Source organism: Carcharodon carcharias, chromosome 7 (assembly GCF_017639515.1).
Source record: "Carcharodon carcharias isolate sCarCar2 chromosome 7, sCarCar2.pri, whole genome shotgun sequence".
NCBI lineage: Eukaryota > Metazoa > Chordata > Chondrichthyes > Lamniformes > Lamnidae > Carcharodon > Carcharodon carcharias.
This window is the reverse complement of record NC_054473.1, coordinates 20,428,402-20,452,283: the sequence shown is the minus strand read 5'-3', so window position 1 is coordinate 20,452,283 and position 23,882 is coordinate 20,428,402. Positions and strand designations below refer to the sequence as shown.

At 42.2% G+C, this 23,882-nt stretch overlaps 1 protein-coding gene across 1 annotated transcript in view; it reads left to right on the top strand.

Annotated features, from left to right (window-relative positions):
• The window catches only part of LOC121279976 (cadherin EGF LAG seven-pass G-type receptor 3-like), a 642,224-nt gene that overhangs the window by 437,637 nt on the left and 180,705 nt on the right, over window positions 1-23,882 (top strand). Inside the window, exons 17-23 of the mRNA XM_041191598.1 lie at window positions 3,464-3,558; window positions 5,185-5,394; window positions 7,922-8,105; window positions 8,879-9,028; window positions 9,345-9,522; window positions 12,575-12,742; window positions 22,886-23,012. Of these exons, the coding sequence (XP_041047532.1) occupies window positions 3,464-3,558; window positions 5,185-5,394; window positions 7,922-8,105; window positions 8,879-9,028; window positions 9,345-9,522; window positions 12,575-12,742; window positions 22,886-23,012 (1,112 nt within the window). The remainder of the gene's footprint in view (window positions 1-3,463; window positions 3,559-5,184; window positions 5,395-7,921; window positions 8,106-8,878; window positions 9,029-9,344; window positions 9,523-12,574; window positions 12,743-22,885; window positions 23,013-23,882) is intronic.

Here is a 23,882-nt window from a genome sequence, read left to right as displayed (position 1 = left end):
ATCCCCTCTTGCATTTATTTTAAGATACGCATTTGGGTATACATTCAAAGGAGTGACAGGTTTTACAAAATCATGAAGGAATCAAGATAGAGTAAACAGAGAAACTGTTCCCTTTGGTGGAATGATTGAGAACCAGAGAACATCAATTTAAGGTAGTTGGCAAAAGAACTAATGTTGACATGAGGGAAAAATGCAGTGAAGTGGTTAGGATCTGTGATGCACTGTCTGAGAGTGTGGTGGAGGCAGCTGCAATTGGGGCATTTAAAAGGGAATTGAATAAGCACCTGAAAGGAAAAAAAAATCACAGGGCTCCCCAAGATAGGAGAGTGGGGCTAGCTGAGTTGCTCTTGCAGAGAGCCAGGACAAACACAATGGGCCAAATGTTCTCCTTCTGTGCTTTAACCACTCTACAATTCTATGATATGATCTTAGACAATCGGCAGTCAATTTTCCATTATTTTCGATTTTCTTTTGCATATACATCAGTGCTGTGCTGCCCAGGACAAACTTATACCCCTTAGGATGTCATAAAATCTATTTCCCTGTTAATGAGTACAATATCTTATAGATTGTGGTGAGCAACCTTAGCTCAATTTGAAAGACTACACAATTCACTTCTTGCAATGCAAGTTAATTGTTTTGGAGCCTTAATTTGTACTGAAGAGGTTATCATTTGCTTCAAAGAGAGAAGACTGAAGCAGTTCAGGCTTCAGATTTAGGACATAGATAAGTTAAGTGAGTTGGCAAAAAGTTGGCAGATGGAATATAACGTTGGAAAATGTGAGATTGTCCACTTTGGCAGGAAGAATAGAAAAGCAGAATATTATTTAAATGGAGAGCGCGTGCAGAATGCTGTAGTACAGAGAGATCTGGGTGTCCTTGTGCATGAATCATATAGGCGCAGAGGCAATTAGAAAGATAAAGGGAATGTTGATTTTTATTGCAAGGGAGGTGGAGTATAAAAGTAGGTAAGCCTTGCTATAGCTGTACAGAACGTTGGCGAGACTGCACCTGAAGTACTGTGTAGTTTTAGTCTCCTTACTTAAGGGTGGATATCCTTACATGGGAGGCAGTTCAGAGAAGGCTGATTCCTGGGATGAAGGGGTTGACTTTTTTTATTTGTTCATTCGTGGGATGTGGGCTTCACTGGCTAGGCCAACATTTGTTGCCCATCCCTAGTTGTCCTTGAGAGGGTGGTGGTGAGCTGCCTTCTTGAACCACTGCATGTGGTGTAAGTACACCCACAGTGCTGTTAGGAAGGGAGTTCCAGGATTTTGACCCAACGACATTGAAGGATTGGTGATATATTTCCAAGTCAGGATGGTGAGTGACTTGGAGGAGAACTTCCAGGTGATGGTGTTCCCATCTATCTGCTGCCGTTGTCCTTCTAGATGGTAGTAGTTGTGGGTTTCGAAGACGCTGTCTAAGGAGCCTTGGTGAATTCCTGTAGTGCATCTAGTAGGTGTACACACTGCTGCTACTGTCGGGTTCTTGACCTCATTTTGAAAACCTGACCCAGGGTGTCCAAACTACAGCCTGGGCAACTTCCAGTTCTCAAGCCTTGGCAATCTGGCCCATGAAAGCTCAGGGAGCTTAGTCCTGTATTTGCTTATATTTCTTGCTCATTAGTTTGTGCTGTTTGGATTTTGAGAGTATTCAGGATACGTGGACCTATTTGTGTTGCAGTTTGAGATGATGTAAATTAGCATTGATTTGAATTTTGTTTATTTGTGGCCTGTGAACCTCCAGTGCCAACCATTAACATAAAGGTTGGGATTTTCCAGAGGCAACAGGGTTCCCAAGTAGTTTTGCCTAGAGGTGAGACCCATGGCCACATTTTACAGCCAACTATTGGCTGCTGCAGGGATTGCCATCCTATTAGGCTTGGTGGCCTGCCCCCAAAGTGGCTGTTGGTTATGTAGGCAGGAGGCCTGGGGTCTACAGCAGGTAGGCAGAAAAAAATCTTTGAAATAATTACACGGCCATGCTGGAGGGGAGCCCCTCCTGGAAAATCATTGGAGCTGTGACGACTGCCTCTCCTATCCACAGCCCCATCTTTGATTCATGAAACTTTCTCCCCTGGGAGGCTGCCTCCATTTAGCTGGCAACCTCCTCATGAAGCAGAGGAAGGGTTAGCCGTCATTGGCAAAATGCCAACGGTACCATTAATCAGCCCCTCATCAGGCTTTTAATCATTGAAATTGGCTGCCTGCCATTTTAATCTGCCTATTTCCGACCTTGCTGTTGGTAAAGTACCCCAATGGCGGTACTGTGTTGGGTAGTCGATCCCAGCAATTTTACCAACTTTTACCCCCAAAATCCAACCACCCACCCACCCCCCCCCCCAAAAAAATTGCCTCCTGGGGGCCAGCATAATTCTAACCAAAAAGCTAGACACTCCTGTTATAAGGCACTGAATTTATGACAAATCTTCTGTAATTAAAATACTTTTGTGAACATATGGAGGCAGATTTTAAAATTAAGATTTTGTGTAAAAATTAGTACTTAATCCAGCCACATTTTGGCCTGCTTAATTTGCATCAGTATTAGTTTCAAATTCAATTTGGAAAGACCTTTGCTAAATTTGACTCATTTTTATTTCCTATACCACATTTACTTACTCACCCTTGTGCCCTTTTTCACTGTCTAACTCATAACAATTCTTTGCCTCTCTCTTCCTGCGACTTTGTGACAAACTCTTTGCATAAGTCCTGACAAACTTGTCCATTCTACTTCCTGTGTTAAAATGGAAGCCTCAACGTCAGGACGTCTTATTACAGCCTTTAACAACTTCTGTGTATCTTCTTCAATCCTGTGGCGCGTAAGCACTTTTGTTTGAACAGGGGTAGTCCCACCCAATATTAATGCATCCTTTTTGTACACTCGAGCTCAGTATTTTTTGCACTTGCTGTGTGAACAAAGAAAAGTTCAAGAACAAAGTGATATTTAAAAGACTTAGATGGCAATTTCTTCTTTAACCTCGCTCAGCACACAGTTTTGACATGTAGCTTCCTTTTCTTTCACACTCTCTTTTTTGTCACCTTGACTCTTGTATTTTTTTCCCTCTTCTCCCTTGCTTTGCAGAGATGCGGGCTGATGGTAAGTTGCTCTGCTCACAGCTGGACTGTAATGCTTTGCTTGGCTTGATCTGCAAGTTATTTTGTCAAAATAAAACCAAAATGCTGCGGATGCTGGAAATCTGAAATAAAAACAGAAAATGCTGGAAATACTTGGGTCTGGCAGCACGTGTGGAGAGAGAAACAGAGTTAACGTTTTGAGTCCATATGACTTTTTCAGAGTTCTGAAGAAGAGTCATACGGACTCGAAACTTTAACTCTGCTTCTCTCTCCACACATGCTGCCAGACCTGCTGAGCTCTTCAAAATTCTCTGTTTTTATTTCTTATTTTAGTAAAAGCCCAACTTTCTGGGATACCTATCTTATATTATGACCACCTGTTTCAGGCACTGTCATTCGACATTGTGGGGAGGAACATGGTTGGTTAGAACCAGATCTCTTTAACTGTACATCTCCACCATTCACGCAACTGGCAGACACTGTAAGTACTGTTTTGAAAACCCTACTGCTGTTTTCAGACCTCAATGTATCTTGAACAAAAGATAATCAATCTTAAACCATTTTTAGGGAAAATTTTAGCTGCAATGTTACAAAAGTTCATACTGCAACGTGGGCATTGTCATAGTCAATTAGATATTAAAGGTAGGATTTTTAACTTAACTCCAGCAGAATGCGGCAGGAATATTTTGAGGAGCTGCTATACTCACTTACCATTGACCTGTGCCATTTTCTGATTTTTGCTAAAAACGTTGTAGCTTAGGGATTGTTCCCAAATATGCAGTATTCCTTCAAATAAGTTGTTAAGTAGTACCATTTATCTGTGAATAGATGGCACTAATGGTGGGGTGGGGGTGCAGTGGGGTGCTGGTTCCTTCAGTTGGCTAGACAGCTAGTGTGTGGATCAGATTAATGATAATAGCATAGGGTTCAATTACTGTTCCACCTGAGGCAGACTCAGGGTCTGCATCTTTGCCCTACCCATGGTTAAACATCATGACATTTTTCTATGCTCCGACGAATAATCGCCAAAGGATCTGCCTCCAGACAGAGAACTCAGGAAGTAGATGGTACTTGTGTACTTTGATATCGAAGTTCACTAGTGACCTCTGTTGATAGATACAGGTTATGCTCTCTCCCGACTGAGGTGCATTTTTCAAAGCACTTTCATCAGTTGTACTTTTTAAATCTTAAAAACTAGGATTTACTGTCAGAAAAGATAACCAAATCTGAGGAGAGGATATTAAGACTTCTTTTTATGCAGAGGTTTGTTAGAAGATGGAATGATTTACTGCAAGAAGTAACTGAGTCAAATATTGCGTCTTATCAAAAAACACTGAACAGTCATTTGAAGCAAAGTAATAGATAACCTATGGAAAGTGGGTGGAGTGTGTGATTAGTTTTGGTTTGCTGTTCCAAAGAGCCGATGCAGAGATGATTGACCAGATTACCATTTTTCTGTGTTGTAAGCTTGCATGCTTCTATGATTTAATCTTTTATATATGATTTCTAATACACCCACAAAACCCTTGCAGTGATATACGAACAATGACAGATAACTAAAAATCCTCTGATCTAACCAGTCCACCCCACACACTGTGATACATTGTGTGTCACAATATATGCACCTTCCACCCACCCAAAACTGTGATCTCCTGAGAAAGGCAAAAAAAACCCATAGAAATCTAGGCCAGATTGAAATGAAGAAATTTGGGAAATTCTAACCCTTCAGATGCTACAATCTAGACCCAGAGATCACTGATCCCGAATTCCTTGTTTTACTTTCCTTTTATAAACAATGACCCAGCCAGAAACAGATCCAGCTCTTGCTTGATTTATATTTGCTGTATCTTTCTAGCGATTTATAATCTGCTACACCTTTTAAATATATTTGCACTTCATTTTCCCATGACATATTGATGGTTAGCACAAATCATCCAGTAGTCCTGTGAGACCTGACCAGATTTAGCCAATGTTTGGGAACATGAGTCTGACATTTGACCCAACCTCCAGTGATCTACCACCTATTTTATGTGTATACTTTACTCCACACACACTAGTGTGACTTCTGTGATGTAGTTTGTCTTTGTCCATTTGTCTCTGTTGAAAGCTGGGAAGGCTGGAGAGGAATGAAACTGAACTAAATACCATTGAGGCAAAGAAGCTGGCTCGACATATGCGTACTGTCACAGAGGAGATGGAACAATACTTTGGAAATGACATCCATATCACATATCGTCTTCTCTTGAAGATGCTGGAATTTGAGTGCAGACAACGTGGATTTAACCTTACAGCAACACAAGATGTACATTTTACAGAGGTAAAAACCACGAGAAACTTGAGAGCATAGTGGGCACAAAGCAACAATTCACTTAAGCCTCAGTGCCAACTCTTGTTCAGGTATAGTAAACACAAGGTAAAGGGAACAATTTACTCCCATCTGATGCTCCACAACTTTTGTGGCTCAGTGTCAATTCCTATATATGTGCGCAGCATGTAAGAGGAACAGTTTACTACCATCTGGTGTTGTGCAGATCCAACAGTGGAAGGGAGTTGCCAATAATATTTTGTTCGTTGAAGTGAAGACGAGATGGTGAGACAGAAAAATAGGGAAGGCAAACTTTATGGACAAGAGCCAACGCTACTCAATTAGGAGCAGAGCTGATATTGCTCAAATAGATAAGGCAAACAATTAAACCTTCTAGGCTGAGAATGTGTATAGATTCAATGAGCATAATTGGTGGGAAAATAAATTCCAACAAAAATGAAAATTGCCAGTGAATGCAAGTGATTACCTTGGCAGTAGAGTCATTGACAAACTCTTTTTTCTTTCTTCTTTACCTCCTGGTAATTAATATTCAAGAGGAGCGTGGAGTGACCCTTTCTGGATTTTTCCTTCCTGGCATAAGTGTCAGTTTTACATTTGGAAACCATGTGAAGAATCAACATAATTCCAAAGAGGCAGAGAGAGAATGTAAAAGCAGATTTCACCATGGCGTCACAGTGGCTGTGCCAGCTGGCAGTCATAAATGAGACTCGTGTCCAGCTTGTTGGATAGGGAGATTATAAAAATGTGACCCACAAAGAACATTTTCATTATAAATTAAGGTTTTTCTAGATTGTCTGAACATAAATAGCAGAATGGACAAGCCTCACTTAATCTGGCTGGCATAATACATATTACCAAATTAATTTGCTTCTAGTTGAAATATATATTTTAAACCTTAAAAGATACAATGTATGACAACAACGTACATTTCCAGTTTGCTGGCAGTCTTCAACATCTTGCACACCAGTATACAAAGCTGTATTTGGTGATCTGTGCTAAAACTGTGCTCGTGGATGAAGTGTCAGCAAACATACAGGACTTTACCCCTTCATTGATGGTGGGGAAACCCCATTGTATGGCCTGATTGAGGTTAGCTCCATCTCCATCTAATGAGCAGGGTGTCATGAGCAGAATAGTGCAGTAGCTGCCCAAGAAGATTATTGTTGAATTCATCAAATCTGTAAGCAGAACCCTTTTCTCCTGTTACATTTCATAATGAGACAATTGGAGTTATGAAACATCAATGACTTATTTTTGAAGAGATATTTATTCCCCATGCAACTTATTAAAGCAAAGCTTGTTTACAGAGAATTCCATCCTAAAAGAATTCCATAAGTAGAGATGATATTAACCATGTCACTATATGCTTTGGGATTTTTTTAAGTTTTATAAAATATTGGAGGTTTATTTTTCAAATGATTGCAATTTTAATTATTGATCTGAAACAAGGATGCTTAGTTTGCAATGTTTCATTGATCTGTGGAATCAAATTTGTAGTAGAGCATTAATCTGGAGCTATAGAGGAAACATGCAAGATAAATCAAACAATACTTAATTTGGATTACATTTGTTTAAGTAAGATTTCGGACTAATTATAATTACTATTTTAATAATGAGTCGAAGGCACACACACAGGCTCTACGTTTGAATTAATGCTTCATTCTTTTTTACAGATCTGTGCCAAAGTAAGGAAAGTAAATCAAATGACTTTTTTTATACTCTTGAATTTATAAAATATATTTTACTCCAAAGTTAAGCAGTGATGCAGGGCCTCACTGCAACAGACTGTGGAGCAAGATTTTCAAATGCGCTAGCTTTTGTAAAACTTTTTTTTCTCTCTCACTTAATCCAATCTATCATTCTCTCTCTTCCTGGACCTGAGTTGTTGTAGAATTCCCTCACTCTAATTAACCCTCCTTTCCAGTTCTTCCTCTTTTTTTAACCCTTGTGTCTCTTTCACCAATGAGGTTTCCAGTTTGTCCTGTTGCTCACTAAGATTCCAAATGCCCTGTTGCCCTCGTTGCATTGTTATTAGCTCACACTTCCAACAACTATGTGGGCAAAAATGTTTTTAAATCTTAACCATCCGGGCATATCGTAAAGACCGTTCTAGTAAAATATGGCCCAAAGTAATTTGATTGGAAGTGTTTTAGAAAACACTTCCTATTGTCCTAATTCTCTAGAAGCTTGTTTGGTTATCACCATCATACAATTATGGCTTTGCAGACAGTGGTTAGGGTGGGCCTGCAGCATTCTACCTCAAATTTTTATTTTAAAAAGTGCTAATTACATGACAGTAATTTGTGTGTGTGTGTATATATATATATATATATATATATATAGGGGTTCAGGCTATCTTATTGTGGAATCAAATCTCACCAGATTCTTTTTTTTAAAGTTAACATACAGTAATGCAAGGTTTACCTAAAGTAAGCAGCAGAACGTGATTTGTTGTCAGTTGCTATACGATATGCCAGATTAAAGTGCTGATGTATCAATTCTTGTATACAACTTTTAGAACCTCCTAAGAACAGGAAGTGCGGCTCTGGATCTAGAAAATTCAGAACACTGGAATACACTTCAGCAGACAGAGCAGGGAACAGCTCAGCTGATGGAGCAGCTTGAGGACTATATGAGGACACTAGCACAAAACATGAAATTCACCTACCTCAACCCAGTTGCTATTGTAACCCCCAATATAAGTGAGTACCTCTTTTAACATGTCTGGGCTGTAGTAGTTTTTGAGGGCTGGACGTTCATGTTGTTTTCTTAAATTTCCATGCAAATTGGCCAATGGCTGCAGCATGTTATGTACTAACGTGCTTTGTCACAAAGTAAGAGGTTATGTTTTCCTCCCTGTAATTTGACATGCAATCTCATACCAGCTCTCAGTTGCTGAGCATGAGAAAAATACCCAGTGTAAAATTTTAAAAAATAGCTTTGTTCTACTTAAGCTTGCTCACTCACACTCATTTTTCCAGAACCACTTCATCCAACTCAGGGTCGCAGGGAGCCGGAGCCTATCCTGACAGGCAATGGGCCCTAAGCGGGGTACACCCAGGATGGACGCTAGTCCATCGCAGAGCATACACTCACACGCACACACGCTGTGGGGCATAGCCAATCCACCTAACCAGCACATCTTTAAATGGTGGGAGGAAACCAGAGCACCCGGAGGAAACCCACACAGACACGGGGAGAACCTGCAAACTCCAGACTGGCACCCGAGGTCAGGATCAAACTCGGGAGCTGTGAAGCAGCAGCACTAACTACTGCACCACCGTGCTGCCTCTACCTAAGCTAATAGTGATTATTTGTTTTATATATAGGAGGGAAATATTTGTTGGCATACACTTTTGTTAATACTGAAAACTCAATGGCTATGACATTGTTGTGTATTTTAACATATTTTTACACCACTGAGAAATCCTGACTGTGCACCTTATTAATGATCATTTGTGCTTTTCTGTTTCAGTCCTAACTATTGATCGTGTGGAGAATAGCACTAAGACAAGGAAACGATTTCCCCGCTATCACAGTGGACTCTTCCGTGGTCAGTCTACATGGGATGCACAGACGCACATTGTACTGCCAGCATCTGTTTTATTTCCATCAAAAGTTAAAGGTAAGCAGAAAACAGCAGCAGGTCTGATGGCTAGTGTGATTCCAAAGAAGATGTATAGTGATGATTGTTGGTAAATTTTCGGAGAATGTCATCAATGAATGTCATTGGGATTTCATAAATGATGGACAATAATAACTGACGGGATTTCATAAACAGTGCCTGCTGCTGAGACAGTGGACTTTCGATGAATAAACATGAAGTATCTGTGTTGTTGTTGAACTCATGAAGACTAAAAGCAGTTTGACTGGTTTTCTGCCTTTGTGTAATGCTTTAGTAATGCTGTACATACCCCTCACTTCATCCTGTGTCTGTGCAGCTGTACCCACCTCCAAAACAGAGAACTCTATCCAAGTGCGGAATGAAACTAGTAAAGTTTTACACCAACGGATTTTACCAGAGCCCGAGCCTACTATGACCATCCTGATCCTACTCATTTACCGGACACTAGGTAGTTTATTACCGGCACGATTCAACACAGATCGCCGTAACCTAAGGTACGAGTTCAGCATTGAAGTATGTGACTTGTGGTTTCTGCTGTGCTAACAGTATTCAAGTGTCAGTTGTGAATGAAGAATTTTATTTGCTAATTTTCAGATTTCTGATAAATTCAGTAAAATATAGCTACCTATTGCTTATAATATATTCTAGATAATCTCCATTGGCATTGTTGCCAGGGCTTGAAAATTACAGTTATAAGGAAAGATTGGATAGGCTGGGGTTGTTTTCCTTAGAATATAGGAGGCTGAGGGGTGACTTAATTGAGGTGTCCAAGATTATGAGGGGCCTAGATAGAGTGGATAGGAAAGACCTGTTTCCCTTAGCGGGGAGGTCAGTTACCAGGGGGCACACATTTAAATGATTGTTAGAAGGATTAGAGGGGACATGAGGGAAAATCTTCTTCATCCAGAGGGTGATGGGTGTCTGGAATTCACTGCCTAGTTTGATGGTGGAGGCATCAACTCATTTAAAAGGTACCTGGATCCACACCTAAAGTGTTGTAACCTACAGACCAGGTGCCTGAAGGTGGGATTAGAATGGGCGGTTAGTTTTATATTTTTTTCATCTCGGCCAGTGTAGACACGATGGGCTGAATGGGCCTCTTTCTGTGCCCTAACTTTCCTATGGTTCTATGAAAAATACTGTTGTCTCATCTTCCACCTCTCAATTCTCATGCTCTGATTTGTGCTCACGACCTTTTTTGTTGTCTTCTTTCTTTTCCTCCATTTTTCCTTTCTCTTGCTTTCTCAAACCTTGTAATTTGTGTTTATGTTCAACTCTTCTTATTTTCTGCTTGTGAGCCTCTCCTTATTTCTGTCTCATAATTTTTGTATGTCTCCAGCTGTCCTATGCCTTTGTCTATGCTTCTCACAAAATTTCTCTTTCTCTCAACTTGTCTTTATCTTTCATTTATTTTTTTATTTTTCCACATTTCAGGTACTTGGTATACCTATTCACTTTATCTTTCACTGTGTCCACCTGTCTCTTCATTCTTAGGATGTGGGCATCAATGGCAAAACCACATTTATTGCCCATCATTAGTTGTCCTAACATATATCACAAAATGTATAAAATATATTTTAAAATTATATAAACAAAAATCCTGAGGGGATTTGTTATAGAGTAGATACTGAGATGATGTTTCTGCCTGTGGGAGAGACCAGAATAAGGGGCCTATTGTTTAAGACGGAGATGAGGAGAAATTTTTTCTCTCAAAGGGTTGTTAGTATGTGGAATTCTCTTCCCCAGAAAGCAGTGGAAACTGGATCATTGAATTTATTAAAGGCAGAGTTAGACAGATATTTGATAGACTAGGGAGTCCAGGGTTATGGGGTGGGGGGGAGGGAGGAGGAATGGGGGGAGCAGACAGCAAAGTGGAGTTGAGACCACAACAAGATCAGCCATGATCTTCTTGAAGAGCAGGCTCGAAGGGTTGAGTGGCCTACTTCTGCTCTAAGTCCTAAGCCCTGAGAAGTTGGTGATAGGCCTTCTTGAACTGCTGCAGTCCATGTGGTGAAGGTACACCTACAACACTGCCAGATTGGAAGTTTGACCCGTGACGATATAGGTACAGCTGTGCATGTCCAAGTCAAAATGCGTGTGACTTGGAGAGAAACTTAGAGGTGATGGTGTTCCCATGCACCTGTTGCTCTTGATCTTCTAGGTGGTGAAAACTGTAGGTTTGGGAGGTGCTGCCAAAGAAACCATGGCAAGCTGATACACGATATCCTGTAGATAGTTTGTACTGCAGCCATGGCTATCCACTGGTGGATGGAGTAGATGTTTAAACTAGTGACTGAGGTGCCAAGCAAGTGGACTACTTTGCTCTGGATTGTGTGGAGCTCCTTTAATGTTGTATCTGCATGTATCCAGGCAAGTGCAAATTATTCCATCACACTCCAATCTTGTACCTTTGAAGGCAGTGAAGAGCTTTGGCAGGCTAAAAGGTGAGACAGAATACCTATCCTCTGATACACTATAATAAACTATGACGTTTATGTGGCTAGTTCAGTTTCTAATTAATGGTGACCACCTCCAGCATCCCCACTCCCCACCCTCTCCCCACCCCAAGTATAATGGGGACTCAATTACAAATGAAGTTGAATACACAGCAAATATCCGAAAATAACTACTCATTTGACCTCCTGATGGAGGGAAGGTCATTGATGAATAGTTGAAGGTTGTTGGATCTAGGACACTGCCCTGAGGAACTCCTGTATTTATGTCCTGGGGCCTAGATAACCGGCTTCCAACAACCACAGCCATCATTTTTTGTGCAAGTTATGATTCTTGCTACTGGAGAATTTCCACTGATTCCCATTGGCTTCAGTTTTAATAGGGTTTCTTGATCCCACTTACAATCACACTCACCTCACCTCTGGAATTCAGCTCTTGTATCTGTTTTTGGTATAAGGCTGTAACGTGTTTTGAAGCCAAGTAGTCAAACTTAAGCATTGGTGAGAAAGTTATTGCCAAGTTAGTGCTTTTTGAAAGTGCTATTGACCACTCTTTCCATCACTGCTGATGGTTGAGAGTAGGTTGATAGAATGGTCATTGGCACTGAGTCATTAACCTATTTGGTAAAAGTGGTTGGGGTATAAATATTGGTCAGAATACTCAGTGAATTACCCTGCCTTTCTTCAAATAATGCCATGGAATCTTTGACGCCGGAATGAATTGACAGATGAGACTTTTGCTTAACATCTGATCTGAAAGCTGACTCCTCTAACAATGCAGCACTTGCTCAGTTCTGAACTGAATTGTCAGCCTGGATTATGTGCTCAAGTGACTGACTCGCCACTCAATTTTTCCTTGTCTTTGTTGGGAAAGGTACGGTCGCCACCATTTGTTTCCCTCTGACGGTATGGCTGAGGTTGTAAAGCTGTCTTAAGAAATTGTGATCTTCCAATGCACCATATTTTCTCATTTATTTTAGAACCAGAACTTGTGCAATAAACAAGTCTGAAATAGATTGAAGAAAACTTCCAATCTCTCGCAGTCTTTTCTGTCTCAGGATTATTGAACACCTTCAAACTTCTTGAATTACAGACTTCCGAAACATCCTGTAATGAACTCTCCAATCGTGACTATCTCTATCTTCAACAACAACACCTTTGTCCGTGGAGCTTTGAACTCACCACTGACACTGGAGTTCCGTCTACTAGAGACTGCCAATCGCAGCAAGCCTGTATGTGTCCAATGGAATCATTCCAGTCTGTAAGTACATTGAGCTGTCCATGTCAGATTGCTTTTGGGAGCCCAACAAGCAAGCAATCATGGGTGTGTTACTAAGTGAGTTTCCTTCTGTATTGTAGTGCCTAGGCTCTAGAAATTGATCTTGTCACATATTTGACACAAGTTCAAAGCCACATAGGACAAGTGGCAAGTTGTCAGTGAGGAAGTCTAGAGCACAGTCTGCTGTTGCTCTTTAGACTCTAGATCAGTTGCAACATAATGTACCTGATGTCAGATGAATGATTGAAAATGCAATGAAGTGTCAAGAGCATGCAAGAGCAAAAACACAAAAGGTGGGGTTGATCGCTCCCACTGTTACCCGTTGATCCTGCAGTATTTCCAGGGTCATGACTCTTCCCAGTAATCCAATTGGAGGTAAACAAGCTGGAGAAACTCTGAAACTACTCCTGGCCACTAAGGTTAATGGGGCGAAGCTTTCAGCATATCAATTCAACATTATATTTTCATCTAACAATACAGCTTAGATTGTTCAGCTTGACTGTTTGCCTGCAACAGATGAGAATTCCATTAGTTGCACGGGTGAGGATTCAATTTTCCCCCAGGGTTTGAGCTGTCTTTTTTATTTCTTTAAAGAAAATATCTTGCCTTTAAACTGTACCTGCTTAATGCAAAACCAAAATAAACCTTTTTTTTATCTCTCTTGCTGCTGCCAATAACCCAACCTTCTCGTGTTTTGTTGCCCTGTCTAATTCATCGGTTTGTAAGTGTGTTGGAAGTTAGGGGAGTCCGTTGTACAGAATGTACTCTGTGTAGCCTTTCTTTCTGCATTGAGCCTAGCCATATCACCTTGGTTTCTGAGCGATAATGCGGCCAGCCTGCCCTCATTGTATATTTTGTCATAGTACTGTTTGATTGAATTTATCTTTTGTGTAAGAAAGAGGAATGTGTACTGTGTAATTCATGGGATGTTTACAGTTTAGTTATAAGCTGGAATTATTGCCAGTTGTGAGCAACTTCACCTTTTTTCGGAACGGGCGATATTGTTACTTTCCCTTCTCACAGCACGTTCTAGATTGGGTGACATTACTGTGTCTCTGTTTGGTGTGGCTGCCTTCAAAATTTGGACACAGCTAAAAGCAACCTTTTTTTAAAAATAAAAATAAAAAGATACCTGTATAAGTTACAATCAAGGACAGCAATATGATATTGAACTGGACTAGCTGTATAAATACAGTGGCTACAAGAGCAGGTCAGAGGCTAGGAATCCTGCAGCATGTAACTCACTTCCTGACTCCCCAAAGTCTAACAACCATCTACAAGGCCCAAGTCAGGAGTGTGATGGAATACTCTCCACTTGCCTGGATGAGTGCAATTCCAACAACACTCGAGAGGCTTGACAACATCCAGGACAAAGCAGCCTGTTTGATTGGCACCCTATCCACAAGCATTCACTCCCTCCACCACTTATGCACAGTGGCAGCAGTGTGTACCAAATACAAGATGCACTGCAGGAATTCACTAAGGCTCCTTAGACAGCACCTTCTGAGCCCAAAACCACACCATCTAGGAGGACAAGGGCAGCTGACACATGGGAACACCACCACCTAGATGTTCCCCTCCAAGCAACTCACCATCCTGACTTGGAACTATATCACTGTTCCTTCACCATTGCTGCATCAAAAACCTGGAACTCCCTTCCTAACAGCACTGTGGTTGTACCTACATTAGGTGGACTGCAGCGATTCAAGAAGGCGGTTCACCACCTTCTCAAGGGCAATTAGGGATGGGCAATAAAAATGTTGGTCTAGCCAGCGATGCCCACATCCTATGAAAGAATGAAAAACAAAGTTAATTTAAAGCTGTTGCAATTTTCCATCTTTCCACCTGGGAACACCACCACCTGCAAGATCCCCCCAAGCCACACACCATCCTGACTTTGAACAATATCACCGTTCCACTGTCGTTGGAACAAAATCCTGGAACTCCCCAGCAAATTTTGAAGGCAGCCACACCAAACAGACATACTGAATCCAGCCACATTAATGTCGTCCAATCTAGAGTGTACCTGCGCCACATGGATTGCAGCAGTTCATGAAAGTGGCTCACCACCATCCTGTTAAGGGCAATTAGGGATGGTCAATAAATGCTGGTCTAGCCAGCGATGCTCACATTACATGAAAGAATTTAAAAAAAACATTTGGGTGTAGTCAATGGTGAGATCGACTGTGTGGGGCACGTGAAAGGAGCATTTTGATGGATTGAATGAGCTTTCTTTATTTTAAGGTTTTTGTTTTGTTAAACATGACCAGGTGCTGATGTCTAATGGGGAAAAGCTAGCACTTCCAAAAAACTCAATCCCTCCCCTACCTGTCTCTTGTGGTTGACCAAACAGTCAGTGAACCCGTATGACATTGGTGAGCAGGGCAGAAGAGCAGCAGATGCATTGGAACATGCCACCTGACTTGGAATTGTATCACTGTCCCTTCACTATCACTGGGTCAAATTCTGGAACTCCCTCCCTAACTGCACTGTGGGTGTACCTACAGCACATGAACACCAGCTATTCAAGATGACAGCACACCATCACCACCTCAAGGGCAATTAGGGATGGGCAAGAAATGCTGGCCTAGCCAGCAACGCCCGCATCCCATGAATGAATTTTTAAAAACTGTTGTTCCTAAGCCTCTAATCATCGACCTTAAATAGTCTTAATGCATGGGTTGTGAACAGTGTAGGGGGAGGAAATACAGTACAGTTTCTGCTTTTGATTTGTTTGAGGTGTAAAATGGAAACCCTCCAGTTGGTTCGGATTGAGGCAATGCTTATCTCCAAATATGAAAGGATATAATTACTTTTTGACAGCCATGTTAATTTGACAGTGTGTCAATTGTGTTTGCTATCAAATAGAGATTTAATCTACTATTCCTTAATATCTACCCTTTGATCTGCTCTGTGAGCGGGGTGGGTGTGTGTACATTTATACTGCTTTGGATATTAAAGGCAATTTAAATCAAAATTAAACATGACAACTCACTTGCTTACAATGGCAGCAAGCCACTCTGGAATTTGTACCCAGGCATATGAGCATTTTTCATTCCAATCCTAACCATACCCCATCAGTATGAAAGTCCATACATCCTGTATCTGCAACTGTTAGATCTGACGCTCACACAATCAATCCAAGTGTAATCAGCCTTTCGGAAGAAAATGTTGCTGCTCATAACATCTGGCTCATTTGGGGGAAAAGTTGAGTGACTGCTACCATGCATAAAGGCTTTTTATGTTTTGACTACTGCTGTACAACTCTGACAAACTTTCTGTGGCCTGTTGTATTTATTGTTCCATGGCTGTAATTAATGAACAACAGAAAATTGCAGTCTACAGCTGTAAATGGCCCAGGACAGGAATATCAACATACCTGTCTCCTCACAAATGCGGTGCAGCACCTGTTGGGTTCCCCAGGTGACTCCAGGAGGAAAATCTCCCCATTAGTTTTGTCAGCAATGGTATTCAATTTAGTGACCCTTGCCATTTTTGTTGAAGTTAAAGAAATGCTCCAGCATTAACATGGGCCACTAATCCTGCAACAAAGTGTAAATGTATATATTCTAGCGAAGTCGAGTAATCTAATGCCATTAATTCCATGCATTTAAACTGCTCTGGGCATGATCCTTTCTTAACCCTCCTCCCTTCCCCCACCCACCCCACCATGAATATGCATGGAATTTAAGTCAATCTTAAACTTACTGAATAAGTGATGCAGATCATACCCATTTCCAATGATTTGTTTAATGGCACATGGCCTGGTGTCAGTTGGACTCTTAAGCCAGACACAGTTGCAAAATGTAATTATTTTCTGTTTAATAGTTCATGGATGCCGGTGTAAATTGGATGACAGTTGAGCAGGATGGGTGGCAAATGTTTTGACATCAGTTGGAGAAGGGGAGGGATTAATGTTGGCAAACTCTATTTGACCCTAGTCCAACTGTAATCCGACTCTGTAATTCCATGATCTTCTGACCTACAGCGTCTATAGCTATTAAGTGCAGATGGCTGCAAGTGAGGTACAAGGCAGTAATTGAGTCAAGGGAATGCGGCAGTGCCTTAAAATGCAAGAGCAAAGCGGAACTGTTTTCTGTATCACCTGGGCCCTGATATGGAATTACTTCCCCCTATCTCTTAGAGTTGTATTTTATTCTTTATAATAGATACTAGATAATGTTTCATTTATTTTCAGAGCACATTTCATTTATTGCCCATGAGTGTTTTATTGTTGTGGTAAAGTTGCACACAATGATACAATTAATGTCATATTTTGCTTTTCAGAGTAAATGAGAAATGATTTGGAGAATACTATTGATTCAAAACAGGCCTTTTAAGATTAGCAGATTTTTTAGAAAAGGGCTGCCCAAGTCAGGGGGTGGCTTGTGGCCCCCAACCCCCCAATAATACAGCACACCAAACCTAAACAGCTCAGGAAATGGATGCTCAGTTAGGATTATTTCCTGGTACATTAGAATTCTGTTTGGCCTTGATCTTTGCAAAAGGTGGTTTTCATGTCGTCACTTTGTCTGTGTGTGCATTTGTGCCTTGCATGCACATTTCTGGCACAGACCACGCTAGCTAACATTTTGGCGAGTACTTTAATGCGGTCGATAGGAGTGTGCACTGGAAGCGTGCAGAGAAGGCAGACCATGGTGCCAGTCAGCATGTAATTCTGATTTGACTGTAGTGGTGCCATTTTCAAATTCAAAGCTCCATCAAATGACCGGTCTTAACCTCACAGCTGAATATGCATTCAGCAGGAAGGATACCCAACCAGTGCTATTTAAAGGAGTCATCAAATATGTTCAGTTCAGATGCTGATTGATTTTGACTGGCTGCTGCTGAGTTAGTAGAAGTGCTGTGAGTTTTCAATTTTTACTTAAAGTTGGTGAAATCTACATTATGTAGTGTTGCATGGGCTGAAGGCCTTGTTTCTTACTCTAAAGGTTTTGTTCAGACCACTTGTCCCCAGTCATAGGCCAGGAATTTCCTGTCGGCGATTTAGGGGCAGGGCTCGCGCGCCGATGGGAAACCGGCGCGGGATGACATCAGGAGGAACCCCCGATGTTATCCCGGTCCCTTTAAATATTCAGGAACGCGGGTGGACAGCTGTCGGCTGTCCGGCCGCCGACCTGTCAGTGGCCAATTAAGGCCATTGACAGGCTGATTAAGATTGTTAAAGACCCTGCCTGTCCAACCTGAAGGTTGGCGGGCAGGCCAGGAGCCCCAGCGGACTCCAGATTATACATGAAACTTCACCCACTGGCGGGATGAGGTTTCATATCCGTTTTTAAAAAGTTCCATAAAGTTTATGTGTTTCTTATTAACATGTCCCATTTCATGTGACATTGTCACATGAGGGGGACATGTTAATAATTTTAATATTTTTCTATTTTTGGAGTTTTTTTTACCTGTCAGTAATCTCCCTGAGACAGCACTTAGTCTCAGGGAGTAGTGCGTGCAGGCGCGAAAGAGCACGCTTTGACAGATGGGGAATCCCCCCTGCACAGGAAGCGCATAGCACTTCCCATCGGGCAGGCCGCTGGGCGGGCCTTAATTGGCCTGCCCACTCAAAATGGCAGCAGGCCCCGTTTCAGCAGCGGAGTTCGGCTGCCCACCCACCGCCAAGCTGGTGGGGCCCACCCACCCACCAAGGGCAAAATTCTGCCCATTGATGCTGTAGTTTCTTTCCCCATTGATCTGCAGTACGTCAGGGAGAATGAGATGAGACAACTTGGAGGAGGACAAGCTACGCAAAGAGCAAGAGGGGGAGAAGGGCTGTGAGCAAGAGGCCATATCCATCCAGGATCCTTAGGGAGCAATTCTCTTACCTCAACCTCAGTGAGGAACAATATGTGTGAATTCTCCGTTTAACTAAGAAGGTGCTCATCGGAATCTACTCCCTGTTGAGATAGACCTGCAGCCTATGACCAGGGCGAGGACAGCGATGCTAGTGGCCGTAAAGGTAACTGTAGCCATGAACTTCTTCACATCAGGCTTCTTCCAGGCTGGAGCTGGAGCTGCACCTAACATTTCACAGTTCACTGTCCACTGAAGGAGGACACATTGACGCACTGTAAGCTATGAGGGGGTTGCTTTGCATTTTCCCTTTCCAAAGAAAAGCAAACAGAGTGAACTTGCAGCTTCGCCAGACTAGCAGGCTTCCCAATACTCCAGGATGCCATTGACTGCACACACATATTGATTTGCAGATGCTGTAAATACAAAGATATACTGCAAGCACAAAGATGTACTGCAAGTGCTCCCTGAATATGCAGCTGGTATTCCATCCATGCTCAGTACATGCCCAGCATCCTGACAGAACTCACGATGCCTTTATCCTGCAGCAATACAATCTCCCATCAGTATCAAGTCATGACATCAAATCAGAAGATTCCTAATGGGCGATAAAGGCTATGGACTGACCACCTGGCTCATGACTCTGCACAAGTCAAGTACCTGTGAGCAGCCTGCACATAGTGGGAGCCTTGCTACCAGATGAAATAACATCAGGCAGACCACCAGCAGGTTTAAGAAATGCTTCAGTCCACTCGCTGGAGCATCTGTCACATTTTGCCCTTGGTCTGCTGCATCCTGCAGAATCTCACCATCATGAGGGCACAGCAGTTGCCACCTGATACCTGCGAGCAGCTGGAGAAGAGGAGGAAGGGAGGAGGCAGCTGCTTTCTAGCCATGCTACCTGTGATCAACTCATCTGGCTGCGGTACCAGTGAAGTCAACCCCAATTCCACATAAAACAACAGTCCCATGCATTACCTTCCCTTTCTTTCTGACCATTACAGTGTCCTCTTGACCACAATGCTGAAGTAAAACCCACCACAATATAAACATTCCGAAGCAACTTTATTAAACAAGCCACAACATATTGCATACAGAGGTCAACTACTCAGCCTTGTACATAAGAACTAGAAGCAGGAATAGGCAATTCAGCCCCTCGACCCTGCCCCGCCATTCAACACGATCATGGCTGATCTCATTTTGGCCTCAACTCCAATTTCCCACCCTCTCCCCATAACCTTTCAACCCGTTACTAATTAAAAATCTGTCTATCTCCTCCTTAAATTTATTCAGCGTCCCGGCATCCATTGCACTCTGAGGTAGTGAATTCCACAGATTCACAACCCTTTGAGAAAAGTAATACCTCTTCATATCTGATTCAAATCTACATCCTTCCTCAAGTAAGGGGACTAAAACTGTGCACAGTACTCCAAGTGCGGTCTCACCAATGTCTTGTACAGTTGCAACAACACTTCCCTATTTTTATACTCTATTCGTTTAGCAATAAATGCCAAAATTCCATTTGCCTTCCTTATTACCTGCTGTACCTGTATACTAGCTTTCAGCGATCCATTCATGAGGACACCCAGATCCCTCTGCACTGAAGTGTTCTGAAGTTTCTCTCCATTTAAATAATAAGTTGCCTTTTTATTCTTCTGACCAAAATGGATAACTTCACACTTATCCACGTTAAACTCCATCTGCCAAATTTTGGCCCATTCACCTAACCTGTCCATATCCATTTGTAAATTTCTTATTTCTTCATTGCAACTTACTTTCCCACCTATTTTGGTGTCATCAGCAAATTTAGCTATTGTACCTTCTATCCCTGAATCCAAGTCATTAATATAGATTGTAAATAGTTGGGGCCCAAGGAGCGAACCCTGTGGCACCCCACTAGTTACAGCTTGCCATCCAGAAAAAGACCCATCTATCCCGATTCTCTACTATCCAAGCTAATATATTACCCCTAACTCCATGTGATCTTATCTTCTGTATTAATCTTTTGTGCTGCACCTTATCAAAGGCCCTCTGGAAGTCCATTCCTTAGTGCCTGTCTTCTATGTACTTTTGCTGTCCTAATGCTCCAATGCAGTTCTACCCTAGTGGCTACAGCATGGCTGGTGGAAGGGATATGACTTTCCCTGGACAAGGCTACTTTGCACTGCCCCACTTCATGGGCAGCAGCAGTCTGCGTTGGTTGGCTGGCTTGCAAGCAACAGCAATGGCTGACAGAATGACCAGTGATGGGAGTAATCAGTTAGAGCACATTGGCTGAATTGCTGAAACCCTGCATGCATCTTTGAGCACTGGTAGCCACAGCCATGATGTCAACATCCTGAGCCTGCATGGCACTAAGTTGCACTTGCATGACCTCCATCTGAGCTTCCACTGCAGTGCATTGGGTTCTGCTTGTGCTGCAATAGAAGCTCAAGCATCAGCCATTGGTATGGTCCACAAGAGTTCCCATGGAGTTGGCCACCATTTCCACATTGCTAAGGATGGGCTCCAAGCTCTCCGCATGCTCCAAGCTCTGCATAAAGACCTATGCCAAGTTGGTGTTGTACTCCTCCAGACTCCTTAACAGTGACTGCAGACTTTCTGGTAAGCTTGTCAATGCATCAAGCATTTACAGGTTTTTTCCTTTACGCTTCCTTAACTGAGTTCTCTGCAGCAAAACTCACGTAAATTTGCTGTTTAGCAAGTTGTGTGACATCTGTGTGACTCTTTCCACTCGAACCTGTCCGGCCAGTGTCTCAACACATACAGATCCTACCTCTAAACTGTGCTCTAAAGTACATATAGTATTAGTATCTGAGCTGATGGTTGCGAGTGTCATTAGGGTGTACCATCATCATCAGTCTCTTCAGCCTCTTGCACCTCACAATCTTGTTCTGCTGCCTGGCCAGGTTGCATTTCTTGGGTATCTGAAAGGAGAAAGGCTCTGGGGTAGAGCTATGGTGAGGGTAAACTGGAGAAGCAAGAGATGCATGCTTACACCATGTGCAGCTTGAGAATCAGAAGAGATTGCACAATGAGGGCAAATGGAATGTGAGAAGAAGAATTAGGCAGGAGCATACTGTGACTGTGATTTCTGTCTCACCACTAGCCATGGCCTTAGTCAGCCACACCAACAATTGTGAACGCAGTTTCCTTCATTGTGGGGAGGAAATACAGCTGTGCCTATCCTCCGTCAGTTAGCTGCTGCAGTCTTTGGTTGTGCACCGCCTTGTCCTGCAAGAGAGAGGAAAGTGTGTCAGTGAGTGTAATGCAATTGTGGCTCTCATGGTTGACTAGCTGGCAGGTGGGTGTGAGGTTTGCAGTAGTGGTGAGGTTAAGCTATGAATTTTAGGTATTTGTTGTGATTGATAGAGACTTTTGGTAAATGGGAGATGGGAGAGTGGTGCATTGAGCAGTATGTAAGGCTGGTGGTGCAGTTGGTAGAATGTGGCATTTGAAAATGCATTCACTGATCTTGACCACTTGTATGAGGTCATGGAACATGTTTTGGTGCTGCATTCAGGTTGTTGGGCCTACTTTGACTTTTCTATGTGGTCCTCATAATCCGTGCTGTGCACTATTACCCACACAGACAAAAATGCTTGGATATCCTAGCATAGGATTTCCACAGGGTTCCCCTATTACCTATCGGTTGATTGGTGCAAGTCCAGGGAAATGGCATAAAGGACCAGTTACATTTTCTCCGGCATTTCCTCCGATCTGCCGAAGTAACGGGGAGATCAAATGAGCTGTAGAAATTCCAAGTGCCCCCCTTTAATGAAAGTCACAAGATTCAGTTGGAAGGTTCACACATAAAGGAAAGCAGGAAGAGTAAAGGAAGCTCAGTCCATTGGTGTGTCAGTGTGCTGTCTGCTCCACCGACTCAAGTTGTGGAATAGTTTTGCACCCACAGAATCTCATGCCAGCTGGACAGTGAAGGCCAGGAACTCATTCAAGGGCAAGGAGGGCAAAGACAGCCAGTCTCTCAGGCTGCTGTTTGTCCCAGAAGTTGATTAAAGACTAACATTGGCAAAAATCTGGACTACAAACAGTCTCATCATGTGATATTCATGTGTCAAAGGGATGACTTCAAGGGCAAAGCAGAAAAAATCTAAATTTGCATGACTTTAAAACAAAATATTTTTTCGATGAGGAAGTGGCTCCATTTTCAATTTCCCAGTCCTTCATTGTATATTCTCAGATGGAAGAAAAACAAAAAAGACTATTGCACTCTGCCTGGACTTAGCTCAACCTTCTAAATACCGATGCTGACCACAGCCAACAAAGACTTACCTAACTAATAGTGACATTGTCTTGCAGCTCTGAACCAGCTGGCACCTGGACAGCAAAGGACTGTGACCTTGTTCACCGAAACACCACGCACGTTCGATGTCAGTGTTCACAGCTTGGCATCTTTGGGGTCCTAATGGATATTTCACATCGTGAGGTACGCATTATTAAAATGCTGACTATTAATTCAAACCGTTTTGCTTAAGAGGTATAGCATGTTGTGTCAATGCACTGACCCTTAGAGTTCTTTATCAATGGGGCAGTAATTGTAAGAAAACAAATTTTTAGCTGCAGATATCGAGTGTTTTCTAACCCTCTCCCCGGGTTTTAAAAAAATAGAATTTGTGTCTGTCTGGAATTTACAAATCTATAAGGTACATCCGGAATCTTGGGGCAAGCAAGACGTTATTAATGATTTGCAAATATAAATATTTTCTAAAGCTGCTGAGTCCCAGGATAAGACTTTGTAATGTTATTATCCATAATATGGAGTTCATGTTTAAAAGATAGTGCATTTTGGATGCAGCGAGCTTGAGAGAATGATTAATGCTGCTTACTTCTCTATCAGCAATCAGAGACTTTGATAGCAACACAGTTTGTAACAACATAAACACTTATCTGCAGAGGCAGCTGTTATAACGGCCAAGGAATTGGAGCATCTGAACTATTTGTTTATTGCACATCAAAAGGCGGTTTCACTTATTGTGCCTAGTAGGTTGGTCCGTCCGGCCACCCATAAAGTGATAAAGGTGTATCTGTACTCTACATTAACTGGGATTGGGTCTCAGGTCAAATGGAGGAAAATAGCCAGTGCCCAATCAATCATACGGTTGGGTTAAAAAATATCTTCTGCTCTCCCAGTTTCATAGAATGGTTACAGCACAGAAGGAGGCCATTCAGCCCATCATATCCATGATGGCTGTCTGCAAAGTTTTCCTTTTCAAACAATGATTCAATTCCCTTTTGAATGCCATGACTAAATCGGTTTCCACCACACAGTCTGACAATGCATTCTAGATCCAACAAC